We start from the raw sequence: 20,881 nt of genomic DNA, 5'->3' as shown, positions 1-20,881 counted from the left end.
TGCGTGCATATGGGGCTAACATGGACCTGACCCTGCCCTCAGGCTGTCTCTCATCTTGGGTCATGGGGTTACAGTGCAAACACTTCTCATATACTGGAGTGGAGCCAAACATAGCGCAATCTATGCAGTTTAAGGCGAATGACTTGTTGAACTTCTGTGCAGCCAATACTATTTGCATCAAGACGTTATCAGAACTGCAGTGTGATAGGGTGGCATGTATTGGACGGCATGCTAGTTTTTTAAAGAAAGAGTTGTGCACCTATTATGGAATCACCTTCTTTCTCAGATGAGGTCTAAAAACAATGCTATATGCTGAGGCATAATGATTGTATTTGTGTTCTTACTAAACTGATATTTTTAAAGAAAGTAAGCCAGTAATGTCATGAACGTTTTACTCCTTTTAATAATTACACATGGTCAGGCTGTACTTGTGATACTTGAGATCAACAGTAGTTACCTTATCTTAATGCAGTCTTATAAAAATATGACTAGAGGAGGGGTTTGGTATGTTTTCACCGAGTCCCTTTTTTTATTTTTTTATTATTTATGTATTAACAGCAGGCTGTGCATAGACAATCAATATAGCAATGATCAACAAAAACTGTGCATATTGGGTAGAGTTGCAAAATAGGAACTTTTTGTGGCAAATACTACAACGAGCCATACATGTTACATTTCCAGAGCTAGCACAGTATGCAGTGAGCTAAACTCCCCAGCACATAATCTAAGACATGGTAATTATAATCTCGATAACCATCCTCTTGTAGTGCACTTGACACTGAATTGTAGCAGGCTAGATTACAAAGCTGCTCTCTGATTGGGTGAGGAGCGTTCTATTTCGATAGGGAGGGCTGTATCCCTTTGGAGAAGGATGGAGGTGTAGGGGTCCCCAATGTCCAGGGGTCGAGCCTGCGGTGACATTAGGTCCCAATACGAACTGTTCATGACAATACGCGATATCAGTTAGCCATTTTTGGATCGAGGGAGCCAGCAACCGACCCCAATGGACTGCCACTCTGCGCTTGGCCAGGAGAAGCATCAGGGCAGCTAATCAGCAATATTCGCTTTTTCACGGAATCAGGTTAGTCGTTTCACTATTGTTTTATGTTGGTTTGTTTCAAGCAGTGGGAATACTTAAATTGCATACTTTCAATCTGAGTGAGAAATTGATTTAGGTGCATTCTCTGAGTAGATGTGCATGAGCCTTAGAGCTACGCAACAGGACTAAGGTGCAGTAACAAAACATGACTGTGAGGAAGAAATAAGAGGAGGGACTGCTGAGGCATATTACTTTATAACATTACACATTTCTTTACTATGAAGAGATTAAATCAGTGTACCTTAATTTTACATTAATCAATAACCAGTGCACAATCCAACCAATAGAAGAACTAGCGAACTACCAGGCTTATCCGATAGTGCCTCAAGCCCCTCACAGGGGAAGCAGCCGTGCTCTACAAATCCTGATTGATTGATTTTTCAAACTGTGCACAACCTTCTCATTTCTGGTGCAAAAAATTGCACACTCATTTCCATTAGGGAGGTAAAAACTCTTCTTTGTGAAATGGGTAGAGTGGTTAGTATATCAGACGATGAGAATTATTTGCTGTCCAAAAAATCTGTAATGCATTTAATTGAAAACTTGGGAGATGTAGGGCTATTTTTATACCGCTCTAAAATTCCGGGGGAAAAAAGAGAATAAGAAACCAAATATTACTGATTCATATAGGCACTGAACCCATTTGGAGTATCCCAGGGCTTTGGAGCATTACGATTGCAGTTGCAAAATGTAATATCACTATACAGAAAAAGTAATTTTTTTCATAAGCGAAGAAGCCATTTATGGCTTGAAGTTAAACAGTGAAAACTATGTAATGGAATTAAGCTTTTAGCACTTTTGTTTGTAGTTATGAGACTTGATACTTATATTATATCCGTACGAGTTGCTATTGCTATATAGAGAAAGTCATTTTATGTTTGGAAAGAAGTAACTTAAGGCCATATGATAACTTGTGAATATTATTACTGCATGCAAAGATTTTAAATGGTAGAATTGAATAAAATAACTTTAATCGGCTGATAGTACAACCATATAAGTATAATATACATGCACAGGATAAATTACAAAAAAGTGAGGCGCATCCACCAATAAAGAGTCATAAAAGGTTAAAAACATACTTTAAATCCAAAACGCCATTTAAATATGGCGCTTTGTGCCACGTGATCATACAGCAGCCTAGAGGAATCAATTAGCAGCAATAATCATTAAAAAAGTTTTTTAAAACATACAATAAAAACCTGCACCCAATTTAAATTAAATGCACAGTGCATCGTGAATGGGTAGCAGCATGAAGAAATCGGCTTACAACAGTACAAGTCTCTTCATCTGAGAATCGATGAAGAAATTGATAAGCTGGGACATAATATCTCAAGTTCCTTATCCTCAAAAAAGGGACCACAAAACTTTTAGAATTCATAAAACTTACAGAAGAACCGAAAATTAACCCTTGAGCTATTAGCACCAATGTTACACAGGCAAGGTCTAGTATCTAGATTTAACTGATACTCTATGGGAAGACAGAGTAGGTATTTAACAGTGTCAGCTCTGAATCAAAACAAAAGCAACCGCTCCCAATTCCTTTTTGGTTTCCCCAAATAGCTGTAAGAGTTTGCCCCATATTTATCATTTGATAATATGCATAGTTTTCTATGATTCCTCCCTGGCCTTCCTTTCGTGTAAGTGGGCTAGTAATGCTGCGCCCACCTGTTTTTTTTTTTATTATCAATCACCGCACTTGAAGCCGGGTCAGAAAAGGTGTGAGAGAGATCAGTCTCATCGAATTTGTCTTTCACACCCGCTAACCAAGGGACTGACAGGTCTTTCTCACACGCCAAACAGTTAGAGATGATGTGCCTTGTTAGCGATGCTTCTTCAGTTTGCCAGATGGAAAGCCACAGTAAAGGGGGTCTGTTTCGAATAAAATCACTCAAATACGACAAACATCACTGTGACAAATAAAATGTGAGGATGATGCTGAGGCAGCCAGTATTCTCCTACAGAAGAGGTTTTCCTCCCTCTGTATGGGTGTGCAGTCAGCAATTCCCCAAACATCCACCCTGTAGGAACCGGTCGGGGCACGTTGTGCAGTGTAAATCTGTAGCACCGGGGCCAAAGACCAACCACTGGTAGGACGGAGAAGGCTAAGAAGCGATCCTGTTGACCTAGACAGCTTAGCCCAACAATGCAGGACATGCGGTGCCAAGGAGCCCGTCGCACTAAAAGTAACACCTAAATAGGAAAAGGATTTAGTGCTTAATAGGGTGTTTGAGCCAACTACACTTTTGGAAACCTGAGTTCTCTTGGGGACGCAGGTCATTATAAAAGGTTTTGCAAAATTTGTTGCTGGATCCACTTTGGCCATAAAATCCACGACGGTATGAACTAGCATACGCAGAGCCTTAGGAGTGCGGGCCATCAGGGCCTCATCATCTGAGTACAAAAGTACTGGGAGCGGAGAACCACTTATCGTTGGGACGTCCAGGGTGCTAGCTAGCAAATGACTACTATTATGTATTGAATTAATAGTAAAGGGAAGGGTACGCACCCATGGCGCTCTCTGTGCTTAATTTAAAAAACATCTGTCACTACACTTCTTTGACCATACCGTACCTTTGCTGAGGTGTTTGTGTGAAGTGAGGCCAGTATATGTGTAACTGTCTCATCAAGTTCCATCTTGCTAAGAAGTTGCCAGAGCCTGTTGCGTTTACACAGTCGAAGGGCATGGACAAGTTCATGAAACACAAGTATAATGTGACTGTTGGGCCAGTGTATACCTGCTAATACACAGATTCAAATTAAGGCACTGTTCTACAGTGTCAATTCCGGCCCGAAAGCCATATTGGCTTGGGTGCAGAATATTATTATCCATCGCCCACTCTTGAATCCCAATATCTTTGCCGGTATATCGATCATTGAGATTGGGCGATAGCAGACGGGCTTTGACAAATCACCTTTTTTGAAAATGAGAACAATAGTAGAAATTGCCCAAGAACTTTGTATAGTGGAGTAACCGAAGCTGGTAAAAAAATTAGTTAGAAAAGGGGCCCATATGTCAAAATTTGCGTTAAATCAATCTGAAATTCTTCGGGCCAGGGGATTTACCACCTGCGTTCTGCTGAATAGCTAAAACAACTTAATGTGGTGAGAACCTTTAAATTTTAGAAGGAGACGTAACCTGGCCACATGAGAATGGCAAATTGGGATCGGGATCTAGGTAAATCTTAATAAAATGCTCAACCAATACCTTACTCTCTTATATGACAGCAAATGAGGGAAGATGTCTGATCCAAGGAATGCATACTGGTCACGGATTTCCAAAACAATTTACTATCCTTTACGTGAGCTTTATAGGTTAGAGCCTCCCACTGCTGAGTGATATCTGCATTTCGCATCTGTGTGGTTACTGATTTATACTCCCTTCGCAGTGTGATCACCCCATCGTGGTCTCGATGGTTCTTAGCCAAAGCTCTACGCAATAAACGGTTAGCTAGAGAGCCCTCGTGGTCAAACCACCGTGGGTAAAGTGCCATGGGTCAATGGGGCTTACTGAAGGATTTTCTAATCTCCTCTTATAGGGTTACAAAAGCACTACCGCCCCATGTTCTTCAGACTGTTCTAGACACCCTATTACTAATTCACTGGTCTCAGATATTACCTTCTTTAAAAATTGCATAGGATCAGTTCTTTTACAACATACTCGTAAATTATGCGTAGATGGTAGTTGCTAGCTTAGGGATCTTTCTAGTAGGGATGTCCAGTGTTGTTACACAGGATTATGGTCACTGAATTAGGTGGCCACAACGGTACTATGCATCAAACAATTTGTCAGATTATGGAAAACAAATGTATAGTGGATTACAGAAGAACAATTTATCCCTCTAAAGGTAGACACTCCAGAATTGCCTATATCAGCTGTGTCAAGATATGTCTCCAACTTCTTGCCCCTAGTATCCTGCCATTATCACCAATTATAATATTTCTATTTCGGATAGGAAGCTTTGATTAAAGTCTCCCGCTAAACAAACATATAATCGATGGCCCACGTTCACTTTTTGCTTCACGATAGAAGAAATATAATTAAACACCACAGGGAACCTTTTGTTGGGAACATTGCAAAAATCATTGTTATAAAAATTAATACGGTATAACTCCAATGCCCCCTTGTAGGCTAATGCTTGAAAAGGATTTTCCTTTGTGTCTAAGGGCTCTGCACAACACTCGAGCAACAGATTCGTCCAAATGGATAGCCCTGCTGATGGGCTCCCACACAAAGAAGGGAATGCAGGTTGTGAGAAGCACATAAAACCTTTGTGAGTTATAGGGTTAAGTCCCATGTTTCCTGGAATAACAGAATATCAAAAGAACTCATAAACATTGCCATTCGGGGAGTAAGATCTTAAAACGCAAGCAGCTATGTTCCAACTATGACTTAAGGCAGAGTCAGTTTTAACTGCATCAAATGAGGAAGGGGGTTCAAGGGTGGACACTGCGAGAACCAACTCCACCGGAAATGCTGAGTTAGGTAAGCAATGGACGTCCACTACCCCAGGAGTTTCTGTAGTAGCGACCAGGGCATTTGGCTCAGGCACCTCTTGTCAGTCCAACTCATTACAATTTAGGAGTGGAGAATATCTGTTCCTACTTGGTAGGCCCCACAAAGGCTGCAGATGGTAATCACGTAGCATGGGACGAGCCATCGCCTGGGGAGATCTATAGAAGTAGCCTAAAGAGAATGTGACAATATTTGATCTTATATGTGCCTTTATTGGGCTAATATCCAGCAATCTCCCCCAAAGTCTCAGGCCGCCGAAAATGAATTGTAATACAGTCCTCAAGGATATCTTTTGAAGCATTGCCAATACAACTGTATCACTGGACCATTAAAATATCATTCCCATCCAGCACTTTAAAAGGTCTATTAGACCGAAGCCAGTGGATTACCTTATTCCGGGCTTGCTCCCAGGATTCGGATTGACTGTTTTTTTAAAGAGGGGCATCCCCGCCAAAGCTAAAACATACGGGGAAGCCTCTAGGGAAATTTAAGATGGTAGCACTTGGCGATACTTCCTCTGTGGTGGACTTTAAGCTATTATGTGAGATTATGTGAGACTATGGGACGAACAAACTCTGCATTACCATTATCAGCACTAATAGCTCCTCCCCCGCAGCAGGGAGGTCAGAGAGGCAAACGCCTGATCCCTTTGCTGGGTTTGAATCTGGTAGAGGATTCTTCCTACTCCTTGATAGAGATGTTTTCTTAATGGACTCACCTGATGCCTTACACTGTCTTTTACCAGCGGGGGTCGTGGTCAAAGAATGATGATTCTCCAATTAACATACAGAGAGAATCTTGTTTTCATTAAAGACAACAATGGTTAATATTATGCATCATCCTTTTTTATTTGTTGCTCCTGGACAGTTAAGTATATTTTCCTTGACTTTGATATTTATAATCTATATTGCATAACTTTGACTATCAATATTTACTTATACCAATAAACAAACAACAGATAAGTACATAATACTGTTGGGGGGCTTTATAGGCTTATAATAATTTATTTAAAACACTTCCAACTCAAAACAGCCTTCCAGTTACACTAACAGGTAAGTGGCGCTGTTTTGGCATAAGTACCCTTCCAATTTATGGTCAGGTTTCCCCATTCAATCATTAATTAACAGGTTACTATGCATTTATGGAAATACCTTAAATAATAGCCTGTATCAGTCAAAGTTGTGCCCTCCTGAGACACAGAACAACGGTTGAGCTGGGAAAGGCGAGCAGAAATGCCTGGCCGCCCTTCTCGTGCTTTGGAGACAAACCGGAGACACAACTGCTCTCAATGCGGCCTGTGCTCGGACCTACTTAGTTTCTGCTCCCTCACTAGACGCAGGGAGGAAGGAGAACAGACGGAGGTCGTGCGACACGCTCTAGACTCCGCTCAAACTAACTCCAACCCAAAGAGGACTGGCCCAACCCATCCGGCGTTCGATGACGAACGAAAGAGGTAGAAATAATAAACAAAACTGACAAGAGACTAAGCCCAAAAATAGCTTGTGCTCTAAGTTACCATGACTACGCACAGTGCGAGTGAGTAACAGTGAATTTGCTACTCGATAAAACGCCGGTAAGAAAACTGTCTAGACCTTAATTATTAAAAAAAATAATATATATATATATATATATATATATACACACATATATATATATATATATATATATATACACACACACACATACATACACATACATATATATTTCCAACACACTGGTAGCTCACATGAAGACGCACACAAACTTGCACAAGGTTACCAGCCTTTAATCAAATCAGGTATGGACACGTTTATGCACGCAGGTAAGTAATGCAGCTTTCCACCTTTGCCGACGCGTTTAGAGTGTCCTCTTCATGGGCTGCGGGGAAAGTTCATGCTGTGGTGGGCTAACTCCCATAATACTTACAAGACTCCTCCCTGAATTTGGCATTGTGGAGACTTGTGGGAGTTGTAGTTCCCCATTTCAAACCAATGTTCGAGCTCACTTATTTCTGTGGTTTTTAGTCCATAGTGAACCCCCACATGCTCACGTGTCCTCAATCCTGCGTGCAAGCTCCACGTAGCGCGACGGTAAATCCGCACTCGCGTGGCCCCACTTGTCATCCTGGGGTGGTGCATGAACTTTCCCCGCAGCCCATGAAAAAGAGGACACTCAAAACGCGTCGGCAAAGGTGGAAAGCTGCATTACTTACCTGCGTGATAAACGTGTCCATACCTGATTTGATTAAAGGCTGGTAACCTTGTGCAAGTTCGTGTGCGTCTTCATGTGAGCTACCAGTGTGTTGGAAATATATATATATATATATATATATATATATATATATATATATATTCACTGAAAAAACCATAGGTTTCACACATGTTATAGTTAGCGGAAATTTTACTGATAAAAAACCAGTGAAATTCCCCCGTTATAGTTAGTGCAGGCAACTATAACTCACGCGACCGCAATCCTCTGCTGATGCTAATACTGTATTTAGACACTTATATGCCCATGTCTTCTTCCATACATTTTTAGCTATACATATATTACAAATATTTTTTTTTCATAAAGACACATATGTCATCAGCAGAAGATTGCGGTCGCGTGAGTTATAGTTGCCTGCACTAACTATAACGGGGGAATTTCACTGGTTTTTTATCAGTAAAATTTCCGCTAACTATAACATGTGTGAAACCTATGGTTTTTTCAGTGAATTTGCAAGGTTTTTTAAATGCTAATTCCTAACTATAACGTGTGTGAAACCTATGGTTTTTTCAGTGAATTTGTACGGTTTTTTAAATGCTAAGTTACATTACGCCATTCGAGGCGTGCGCGCCCACTTAACGCAGTTCGTTCCGTGCACGGTTTTTATCAACTTTAATAAGCCCTGTACATTTGGTGGCCTTCGGCCACCAAAAGCACAGGGGGTGGGGTCAATGTGGATAGTGTTTTTTTTATTTCAATTTTATAATTTCATGTTGCCAAAATTTAGTTTTTTTTACCTATTAATAAGCCCTGTACATTTGGTGGCCTTCGGCCACCAAAAGCACAGGGGGTGGGGTAAGTGTGGATAGTGTTTTTTTTATTTTTATTTTTTTACCGTACGCTTACGGTAAGCGTACGGTAAGCGTACCCCGCGAAATTGCCGAAAAAAAAATAAAACCGTTTTTGCTCTTGGGGGATGTTTGTGGACTCCCTCAACATGACTATGTGGGAGGGAGTTGTCAAAACAGCCCCGTAACATGTTTTTGGCCATCATGTTTGATAAACAACACTCAGTGCGAGAGACAAAATGGCGGCCGCCGCTTCCTGGTTTCGGCCGATTCGAATGTTTACTAAGATCTAAGAGCCAATCAGAATCGCGCTCGCGCACGCCACCGTACGCTTACCGTAAGCGTACGGTAAGCGTACCGTAAGCGGGCTCAGATATATATATTGATTTAAAGGCTATTTTCTCAGAATCTACTGAACAGATTTACACCAAACCTACAAAAGGCACTTCCTTGACCTAGGGACTACCTCTCTGCCAAATTTTGAGTAATTCTGTTCAGCCGTTCGGGCTGTAGCTCGTTCTAAAGGTCCTATGGAAAAATGCATGGGAAAAACGCGTTTTGGGACCCCCCTTTTATCTCAGCCCCCGCTTGACGGATCCCCCCCGAGACTTTCAGGGTAGGAGCGGAGCGTAGCGCCCCACCTATTTTGAGAAATTCGCGAGGATTCGTCGACCGGCGCCAAAGTTATTCAAAATAGAATGTTGAGGTTTTCCTATGGAAACGTGGTCCTAACTATAACTACCTACTGGCGACCGCCAGTAGGTAATATATATATATATATATATATATATATTACCTACTGGCGGTCGCCAGTAGGTAGTTATAGTTAGGACCCTCTTACCATAGGAAATCCGCAACATTCTATTTTGAATAACTTTGGCGCCGGTCGACGAATCCTCGCGAAGTTTTCAAAATAGGTGGGGCGCTACGCTCCGCTCCTACCCTGAAAGTCTCGGGGGGATTCGTCAAGCGGGGGCTGAGATAAAAGGGGGGTCCCAAAACGCGTTTTTCCCATGCATTTTTCCATAGGACCTTTAGACACAGCTACAGCCCGAACGGCTGAACAGAGTTCCTTGAAATTTGGCAGAGAGGTAGTCTACAGGTCAAGGAAGTGCCTTTTGTAGGTTTGGTGTAAATCTGTTCAGTAGATTCTGAGAAAATAGCCTTTAAATCAATATATATATCTGAGCCAGCTTACGGTGCGCTTACGGTGCGCTTACCGTACGCGTACGGTGACGTGCGCGAGCGCGATTCTGATTGGCTGTTAGATCTAAGTAAACATTCGAATCGGTCGAAACCAGGAAGCGGCGGCCGCCATTTTCTCTCTCGCACTCTGAGTGGGGCAGCAAAAATAAAGCGTGTGAAATTAATAAACAAAACATTTCACAACGATGCGCATAATATGTCCCCCATGTGCGCACGGTGCGCGAAGCGCATCGTGCGTACATGGCCCATCGCGCATAACGTGGGCACGCGGTGCGCGCAGCGCACCGCGTGACCACCGTGCGTGCACGGCACTAACTGCGTAAAGTGGGCGCGCGGTGCGCAAAGCGCACCGCGTGCTCACTGTGCACGCACGGTGATCGAAGCACACCGTGCGCGCACGGAACGAACTGCGTTAACTGGGCGCGCACGCCACGAATGGCGTAAAGTAACTTAGCATTTAAAAAAACGTACAAATTCAATGAAAAAACCATAGGTTTCACACACGTTATAGTTAGGAATTAGCATTTAAAAAACCTTGCAAATTCACTGAAAAAACCATAGGTTTCACACAAGTTATAGTTAGCTGTACATTTCACTCGTAAAAAACCAATGAAATTCCCCCGTTATAGTTAGTGCAGGCAACTATAACTCACGCGACCGCAATCCTCTGCTGATGACATATGTGTCTTTATGAAAAAAAAATATTTGTAATATATGTATAGCTAAAATTTAATGGAAGACGACATGGGCAAATAAGTGTCTAAATACAGTATTAGCATCAGCAGAGGATTGCGGTTGCGTGAGTTATAGTTGCCTGCACTAACTATAACGGGGGAATTTCATTGGTTTTTTACGAGTGAAATGTACAGCTAACTATAACTTGTGTGAAACCTATGGTTTTTTCAGTGAATATATATATATATTACCTACTGGCGGTCGCCAGTAGGTAGTTATAGTTAGGACCACGTTTCCATAGGAAATCCTCAACATTCTATTTTGAATAACTTTGGCGCCGGTCGACGAATCCTCGCGAATTTTTCAAAATAGGTGGGGCGCTACGCTCCGCTCCTACCCTGAAAGTCTCGGGGGGATTCGTCAAGCGGGGGCTGAGATAAAAGGGGGGTCCCAAAACGCATTTTTCCGATGCATTTTTCCATAGGACCTTTAGACAGGGCTACAGCCCGAACGGCTGAACAGAATTACTAGAAATTTGGCAGAGAGGTAGTCCTCAGGTCAAGGAAGTGCCTTTTGTAGGTTTGGTGTAAATCTGTTCAGTAGATTCTGAGAAAATAGCCTTTAAATCAATATATATATCTGAGCCAGCTTACGGTGCGCTTACGGTACGCTTACCGTACGCGTACGGTGGCGTGCGCGAGCGCGATTCTGATTGGCTCTTAGATCTTAGTAAACATTCGAATCGGCCGAAACCAGGAAGCGGCGGCCGCCATTTTCTCTCTCGCACTGAGAGTTAGGTTGTAAAATAAAGCCAAAAAACATGTAAAGGGGCTGTTTAGACAGCTCCCACACACATAGCCATGTTGAGGGAGTCCCCAAAGACCCCCCAAGGCCAAAAATGCAATTTTTATTTTTTCGCTAATTTCGCCGATTACGCTTACCGTACGCGTACGGTAAAAAATTAATTAAAAAAAAAAACTATCCATACTCTCCCCACCCCATGTGCAATTGGTGGCCGCCGGCCACCAATTGTGCATGGCCTATAAGAGGTGTGATAAACTAGAATATTTTAAACAAAAATAAAAAAAGAAAAAATTATCCACACTCTCTCCACCCCGTGTGCAAACGGTGCCCGAAGGGCACCATTTGTGCATGGCTTATAAAACATACGAAAAATTAAAATATTACCTTTCAAAACGAAGTGCATCATATGTCCTCCATGTGCGCACGGTGCGCGAAGCGCATCGTGCGTACATGGCCCATCTAGCGTAACGTGGGCACGCGGTGCGCGTAGCGCACCGCGTGCCCACTGTGCGTGCACGGCACTAACTGCGTAAAGTGGGCGCACGGTGCGCGAAGCGCACCGCGTGCTTACTGTGCGCGCACGGTGCGCGAAGCGCACCGTGCGCGCACGGAACGAACTGCGTTAAGTGGGCGCGCACGCCACGAATGGCGTAAAGTAACTTAGCATTTAAAAAACCGTACAAATTCACTGAAAAAACCATAGGTTTCACACACGTTATAGTTAGGAATTAGCATTTAAAAAACCTTGCAAATTCACTGAAAAAACCATAGGTTTCACACATGTTATAGTTAGCGGAAATTTTACTGATAAAAAACCAGTGAAATTCCCCCGTTATAGTTAGTGCAGGCAACTATAACTCACGCGACCGCAATCTTCTGCTGATGACATATGTGTCTTTATGAAAAAAAAATATTTGTAATATATGTATAGCTAAAAATGTATGGAAGAAGACATGGGCAAATAAGTGTCTAAATACAGTATTAGCATCAGCAGAGGATTGCGGTCGCGTGAGTTATAGTTGCCTGCACTAACTATAACGGGGGAATTTCACTGGTTTTTTATCAGTAAAATTTCCGCTAACTATAACATGTGTGAAACCTATGGTTTTTTCAGTGAATTTGCAAGGTTTTTTAAATGCTAATTCCTAACTATAACGTGTGTGAAACCTATGGTTTTTTCAGTGAATATATATATATATATATATATATATATATGCAAGGGCAACCGCCCAAAACGCGTCAGATTTTGAAGCAAATTATAATGAGCATTTCAGAGAATGGGATGCAAGAGGATGAGAATACAACTCCTAATGAAAATACGTTAATGAGTTTTTTTGAAAAACAATTCAAGTCCTCCTTAAAGAAGACAGTGGAGGCAGTTTTTTATATCAGAAAAAGAGATTACCCTGCTGAGGAGGACTCAGTAACCCTCTCTGAGGAGGAAAATCCTCTATCAAAGAAAGGAGGTAAGGCTTTAGAAAAGCCTAAACACCTTGAGCCTCATGGTAGCCTGTGTGCTACAAAAGAAAGGGAACTATCCCTAGGTAGCCTGTGCGCTATGGATGACCTGGGTATCCACAGCGGCACAATTGGCAAGAGCGACCATATCGGCGCAATAAGTTTGGGTGTCCCTCACGGCACAAGAAGACCGAGTGACCTTCATGGCACAAAATACCTCAGTTTTCAAACTGATAATGATGAGTATCCATTCTCAATTAATATTGATGATGAGGCGGACAAATACGTTTTTGACCCCTTGGAAACTCTTGATAATTACCTCCATGATGAGGATTTAGACCAACCCGGCAATTCTAAGGCTATGAAGGGACCAACAGGTGTGGAGATGTTTAACCCAACGTGCTTTACTAGATACCCTAGGACCACTGGCTAGAATCCTAGACTTGGCAAATGAGGCCTCTCTTAAGGGCACACTTGTGGATGTTGAACTGCTCCGGGGGTGGTGTCAATGAACCCTATGCCTCCTTGGTAATGCCAACGCAGGGCTAAACTCTGAATGTAGAAGAGCAATATTAAATGAGAATAAACCCCAAATTGGTAAACCGCGCTAATAAGGCTATTCAGTGTGACCCGAATGGGTTACTCTCCGGAGATAATTTTATCAAAATATTAGGGAGGTATGTCTCTACCTTCTCAGCCTTTAGCAAGGCCGCGACGAACATGAGAAGTATGTTCGGGGTTAGAATTTTTGGAAGGGCTGACAGGATGGGACTGGCTGTCAGCCGCAGACAACATGGGTCCCTGTACTAGCAACAAGGACAACGTGGTTACGGAAGATACTTCAGCGGAAGTAACAACTTCTTTTTCCCCACAAAAAGGCCGAAACACTCGCACATGAGGTGGTGGCAGAGGCAGAGGCAGATTCCAGTGACCCGGACAACAAGGTAAGAGTCTTACCTCCGCATGGTTTTCCCATTAAAAAGTAGAGGGAAGACTACGCTTATTCAGCCAAAATTGGACATTAATAGAAAACGACTGTTGGGTACTATATACCATAAAGGGATTAATGATAGAATTCAACCTAACACCTTATTAAGTACGACAATCCAGAGAGTTAGTTCTAGACCAGACACAAATAGCTCTAGTACATGTAGAAGTGAGTCACATGCTACTAAAAGGGGCTATATGCAGAGTGACACCCCAAGACAGGGCTTCGTGAGCATGATCTTCCTAATTCAGAAAATAGACGAAGGCTGGCGTCCTGTCAAACTTAAGAGAACTAAATACTTTTCTAGTCTACAGACATTTCTAAATGGAGGGTATCCACCTTCTAAGAGACATTCTACAAAGGAAGAACTGGCTTGTAAAACGAGATCTCAAGAATGCTTATTTCACAATCCTTATGGACAGCATTCACAAAAATATCTAAGGTTCACCTGGAAAGAGATAGTTTACCAGTTTCGTTACCTCCCCTTTGGCCTCTCTTCAGCCCCTCTCTGCTTCACCGAGGTTTTAAGACCAGTGGTCACCTCTTTGAGAAGAAGGGGCTTACGGTTAGTGATTTAGCTAGACGATATGCTACTGATGTCACAAAGTCAGGAAGATTTGCTAAAACACATGAAATGATCAGTGGATCTCTTGGAGCGGTTATGATTTATTATCGATGTCGAGAAGTCCGTAATGACCCCAACACAATATCTAGAATTCCTAGGGTTATAGGTAGATACTATTACGGCCCAACTACAACTATCACTAAAGAAATTGTCCAAAATAAAGAAGGAGATCGCTTATGTGTTATTAAAAGATGTAGTGACCTTACGTGAGCTAGCAAGAGTAGTTGGACTTCTGTCCTCTTCCATTCAAGCAGTTTCCTAAGACCCACTACACTACAGGGCTTTACAAAGACTGAAATCTTTGGGGTTGAAGAAAGGCCTAAGGTATTCAGACAGAATTCCCTTGTCACAGAATGCTCGTGAGGACCTCCTATGGTGGTCGAAAATTTAGACAGCTGGAAAGGCAAGGCAATATTTGGGAACACCCCATGGATCACACTGTGGAGTCAGACGCAAGCAACCTGGGTTGGAGTACAAAAATGGGAGAAATAGAAACAGGGAGGGGGGGGGACTGGGGTAAATACACAGGGGATGAATTAAGAAATGTAGCCAAATGTTTTTCCTGGCGGCCGACGGCACTAGGAAGAACCCTACACCCACCAATCACGCAAGAAACCTAGGGGTCATCCTCGACTCCACACTCTCCATGACAAAGCAGGTCAACGCCGTCTCCTCCTCCTGCTTCAACACCCTCCGCATGCTTCGCAGGATCTTCAAGTGGATCCCCACCGAAACTAGAAGGACGGTCACCCAGGCCCTCGTCAGCAGCAGACTGGACTACGGCAACGCACTATACGCAGGAGCCTCGGCCAAACTCCTGAAACGACCCCAACGCATCCAGAACGCCTCCGCTCGCCTGATCCTGGACATCCCCCGCCGCAGCCACATCACACCCCACCTGAAAGACCTACACTGGCTCCCCATCAACAAGAGAATAACCTTCAAGCTCCTCACCCACGCACACAAGGCACTCCACGACACCGGACCAGCGTACCTCAACAGACGACTCAGCCTCTACACTCCCGCCCGCCAGCTCCGCAGACCATGCCCTCGCCACCATCCCCCGCATCCGAAGAGTGACCGCCGGCGGCAGATCATTCTCCCACCTCGCTGCCAAGACATGGAACACCCTCCCCATCCGCCTACGGCAGACCGAAGACCTTCTATCCTTCAGGAGACTCCTCCAGACCTGGCTCTTCGAACAGTAGCAGCATTCCCTCCCCCCCCCCCCAGAGCCTTGAGACCCTCACAGGTATGTAGTGCGCTTTACAAATGCTATGATTGATTGATTGATTTCCATGTTTGCTAAGCGGTCATTTATTGGTGTTAGATGTTTGTCTAAAGCCTCAGCAAATATGCGGAACATTCTTTCATAGACTGTCACTCATCAATGGTGGCTCAGCCCCTGATTTAGTTAATCCTTCACTTATTTGAGGTGTTGAGCGGATTGCGCGGATGGACAATTTTTTCCTCTTTACCACTGGTTCGGAGAACAGTGAGGGACTGCTGGTATCCACAGTGACATGGAAGCATTCCAAGTCAGAATTCCAAGTCAGGGAAAACTGTTGGGGTCTCTGCCGCACAAGAATTACTCAATCTCTTCCCCTTTACCCCTCCAGCTGACTTTGTGCTGGGGCTACTACGAACTTCATGATAAAGGGTCAGCATCATGTAATGCATCTCCCAAGCCCGCCCCCAGACCTAGAGAGGGCCTACATTCTGTAAGGGTTATTTCTGTACTGACCACCCCTATTGCTCTCTCTAGCGTGGCATCAATGCTTGTATGGTTTGCAAAGTAATTTGGCTGTTCTTATGACCTTCCTCTTCCCCATAATACTTAAACAGCTAAAGGAGACAGTAGGGCTAATGGTCACCTTGAATATCTGTATGATGGTTAATCCATGTTTAAACTACAGTGTCCATGTCAGAGGGATTGCCCAGCGTCAGTTGGTCTCGGATGGGAGCAGACGGTGCACCGCTGCTGGAGAGGAACACGCTCTATATTGTGCCAACAAGGAACAGCTGTAGGACAATGCAGGGACCGCCTCCTGGAGTACTGGAGATTTCTGGGCAATGGAGTCCTGTTCGCAGATGCTGCTACAACCAGCGTTGCGGGAGAGGAACATGTGCTATATAGCGCCCAGAATGAACAGCTGCAGGACGATGCAGGGACCGCCTACTGGGACCCTGGAGATTTCTGGGCAATGGAGTCCTGCCCAGAGAAGCTTCTACAACCCGCACTGCGTGAGAGGAACATGCGCTATATAGGGCCAACAAGGAACAGCCGCAGAACGATGCAGAGACTACCTCCTGGGGCCCTGAGATTTCTGGGCGATGGAGTTCTGCCCACAGATGCTGCTACAATGCATTTTATATCTAAAAGTTGTATCTTTTTTACAGGTGAATACATGCCAATATTTAGCATTTCTGTAAGAGGATTTCTTAGAAATAACTAGAGAGGGAATAAACCAGTACACCTTACATTCTATCCCTGGATCTAACAGTGACTCAGAGCTCTCCAGTTTCCCGTTCGACATATTAACAAGTCATCCAACCCAGGGTTTTCTTTTAAATTCTCATAAACGTAGTCCTGTATTTATAATTGAGAAACCACTGTGGATGCTCCAGTTGCAACTACAGCAGTGTTGTTGTATTCCGGCCGCTGTGTGTAGCTATGTGGGAGCTTTCCAGGGAGGTGAAGAGAACTGCCTGTGGCAAGTTCATGACCTTACTGAGAGATGCAACACAGTTGCACACCCCTAATGGGCAGTGTTGAAGAAAGGGTGACATGTACTGTAATACAAAAAAAGAAAATGGCCTCCAAAATGTATATGAAAAACACTTTTAGTTGGGGTTCGGTCTGCCCTTCACGCCCCTCGACCCCAGTGTTACTTTACCTACTGCAAAAACGTTAGCTGTGCTCCTGCTGCTGGGAAACCAGCATTGGGGCTGAGTGACAATGCCCTCAAACGAATGAATGTTGCATTAAATTTTAAATGGGTGGTGTTGACTGACCCATCCCTGTTCCCAAGGGAAATCTTCGCATAATTGATGGAAAGGAGTTTAATTTTTAATTATACCATTAATCATGGGGGAAAGTGGCGATTAAGGCCACTAGTTCCTTTCAGTGGACACTAGTTTCTATTACAGAATTAACATACACATCTATTTCATTTCCAATTTGAAAACGACATATTTCCCTTTTCCATCACTTAATTATGAGCCAGTATAATTTGGCAGTAACATGTAATTTCAATAAACTAAAATCCTGCCAGTAAATGGTGTGTATATTTTTTAAACAGACACCATTAATATTTCAGAACAAGTATGTTAGTACAAAAAGGTGGGTTTGTGGTGGGTTTGTGTCAAGGCAAATGCATTGGCAGCTTTATAAGGCCGTTTCAAGTTATGTTTGTAAGTTTAGATTTGCACTCTGCCGCCACTCGCCAACGGCCGCCTGGCACTCATCACGATGCCCGTGACCAGACCATGCTGCTGGGGACTCCTCGTCGTGGCCGTGGGTCTCAGTCACTCTCAACCTCAGGTCTGCAGACTCGTACTGGCCACTGAGTTTAGTATGTGTAGAAATAAAAAGTGAAGTGATTATTTGAATATCACCCATTTATTTTTCCACTCTGCAACTAAAAAGTGCTCACATGCTCTGGCCCCCGCGGGCATTAGTCTGAAAGCTTCCGGAGTTGGAGTATCACAAGTTGCTCATACCGAAACTATAAATTATGTTTTTTGACACTCAAGTGTGTATGTCAACATGAGCTACTTTCAATGTTGCTGATCTGGGGACGTCACTGGTGGCTTGCTGCAAATGTTTTTTAAATCCATGCTCGTGTTTACAATCAGCAGATGCTCTCTCAGTGAGGGCTTCCGCTGTTCTTGGCCTCCCATTTCACTGGTGGAAGTGTCCGTTTGAGGATACAGAACACCCCGTAATCTCTCATTGTGCTTCAGTGCACAGGCCAGATGCGGTTGCCTTCACTATTTTGTCCCACGTACAATCTTCTGGTTGCACACACTGCAGCCCTTTAGAATCACCTGTTTTTGCACCAAAGATAGACATGTTCACCGTCTCCTTCTCTTTCACTAACTCATGTTTTCATGCTTTAAAAGGCATAATTCTGTTAATGCTCTAATTGGCGTTTCTCAATTAATTCAATGCTCAATCAAACCAAGAGGAATATTTTTGTTTTTGATCTACATAATCTATGGATAGCATTTTAAGTGACATGCTTTTGTTTTGCCGATCACTAGAACCAAAATGAGTGTACTGTGGTAATATGGGAGATTCAGAGTAACAAAAAAACCTCTCTGCTGTGTTTATTGTAGTGTAATAGCAATTATACAATTTTTCTAGGGTGCAATTATGCGGCTGCAGCGATTATCGCATAGTTATAGATTTGCTTATTTGCCACATAATCCATCACCTAATCTGCAGATTTGAACAAAAACATTTTTTATTTGTAGCTCAAACGGTTCAAAAACTACTAAAAATGCAGTCACGTGTTGCTGCACAGTGGGGGGCCCTTTGCGAAGCTGGACTGGTCACTTTTCTGCAGCTTATTGCAATATTTGGCTGTTATATTGGTACTTATGAGGTGCCATCAATGCCGATTCAATGTTACTAAGTTTAAAAATGTCAAAATAATTAAGTAAACATTATTACAAAATGTGCCACATCATTTGCCTTTTCTTGCTGCATAATTTACTCAACCCAGCCACATAACTTGGTCCTCTTATGCCGCATAATTACAGTGGCCCTGATTATATCTCTTCTCACTTTTAACATATGCGTTTCACAATAAGTACATCACGTTTTTGCCTAGCTTCTCATAATAAACAGATCGGGTCTATGGCCTAGAGTAAAATGTATTTGAATTATTTTAGAGGACTAGCAGCTGAGCTAAAGTCTTTTGAAAAAAGTACAGCCTTAGTGCCTCAGCCTCTCACTCTCCTGAGGCTTGCCTGATGCGGCGGGCTGGACAGTGCTCCGAGTCCACAAGTCAACTCACTGTAGTTACTCTGAGTAATTAAGATAAATTATTAGTAGGGAGCTTAGATCAGCGCTGGGGCATCTCGCATCCTGTTTGGTACAATCAGGTCCCACAGTGCCCTTCCATTTCTGGTGCATTACAGCAGTTCTAAGATATTCTTAGGGTTTCTTGTTGCTCAAATGGGTGTAATGTCTGATATTTATATGTTTCCCTATTCTTTATTGCTTTATTTTTGCTCGCGAGAAAGTGTCATTCATAGTCGTTGAATGTAACTCCCAATTACACTGAAATTATGAAAATGTCACACAGAAGCAATCTGAAACCTTTGGCAGCTATGGGCATAAAGCAATTAAGTGTCACACATAAGCACACTGAGAACATGGGAAAGGCACAAATAGGCAAGGTGGAAACTTGGCACCTATAAATGCCTAGTATCCAGGATTGCAAGCGGAAGCAAATCTGTTGGTCTTTGCAGTACCTCTTCCATCAGCGGCACATTTTCGAACAGCCCCAAAACCTGCCCAGGTCTCATCTCTAGTCCGTAGTGTTATATTTCCCTTTCCCGTACAGACCCAGTTTTCTCTCCAGTGCTCAGACTTTTTGATAGAGTGAAGTATCAGATACCCGTGGCATTTTTGGTTTACTGTGCTCATTTAAAAACGTCATGTCCCTTCAAAGATGGCCGCCGCGTTATCCCACTCACATCGCTAAAAAGAAACAAAATAGGTAAACTTCAGCATAGCCAGCAGTGGGATACTGACTCCCCATTTTAACTTAACAGCTCTCTATTGAGGACCTGTCAATTAGAATCACGATTGTCCGATCACCAGTGAGCTCCTGGGACAGAGACACTAGGCAGTGATGTTCAAAGTCACCGCCTACTCAAACCTAGGTACGCGGGCTTCCTCACCTACCCCAACTACATTTACTGCGTCACAAAGAGACTTAGCGCGCCACCGAGAACTCCCAACTCATACACGCCGCGGTCATGCCACAGTACCTATGATAACATCCGACTCCTCCATGATGGTTCTGTGCAAAGAGACCCAGAAGGAACATAACGAAGGAGCCCGTGAAAATAAAAGAGGGACTAAAATTAGCGGCGTCCGTGAAGATGAAAAGAGGACAAAAGCTATTCAGACGTAATAACAATACCAGAAAAATAAATATAGTATAGCCCTTAGGGTGACCGCCGGTGACTTAGTCACAGCTGCAGGGGGCAGCTTTCTAGTTGTGAGTGTTTATCATACATACCAACTTTTTAAAGTTAGAAAAGAGGGAGATTTCGAAAAGAAAATCGGGGGATTGTATTTTTCTTGTAAACTTTCACTGAAACGTCCAATTTTAGGCGGCAGACAGTACTTCTAAAATAAAGCCATTTTTTTGCTTGGAAAATCAGAAGTGTCTCGCCTGAATCGGTTTTGTTGGCATGTATATAATTTTAGAGTTGGGCGAGCCAGCAAATTAACAGG

The 20,881-nt window shown here is 43.2% G+C and overlaps 1 protein-coding gene across 1 annotated transcript in view; it reads right to left on the bottom strand.

Moving 5' to 3' along the window:
- The window catches only part of MED31 (mediator complex subunit 31), a 47,789-nt gene extending 27,275 nt beyond the window's left edge, over positions 1 to 20,514 (bottom strand). Inside the window, exon 1 of the mRNA XM_085649896.1 lies at positions 20,410 to 20,514. Coding sequence (XP_085506022.1) covers positions 20,410 to 20,434 — 25 coding nt within the window. The 5' untranslated portion in view covers positions 20,435 to 20,514. The remainder of the gene's footprint in view (positions 1 to 20,409) is intronic.
- Positions 20,515 to 20,881: the final 367 nt, after the last annotated feature.

The sequence above is a fragment of the Triturus cristatus genome, chromosome 3_2 (genome assembly GCF_964204655.1).
Source record: "Triturus cristatus chromosome 3_2, aTriCri1.1, whole genome shotgun sequence".
Classification (NCBI taxonomy): Eukaryota; Metazoa; Chordata; class Amphibia; order Caudata; family Salamandridae; genus Triturus; species Triturus cristatus.
The sequence above is the reverse complement of the archived record's forward strand: the minus strand, read 5'-3'. Positions and strand labels throughout refer to the sequence as shown.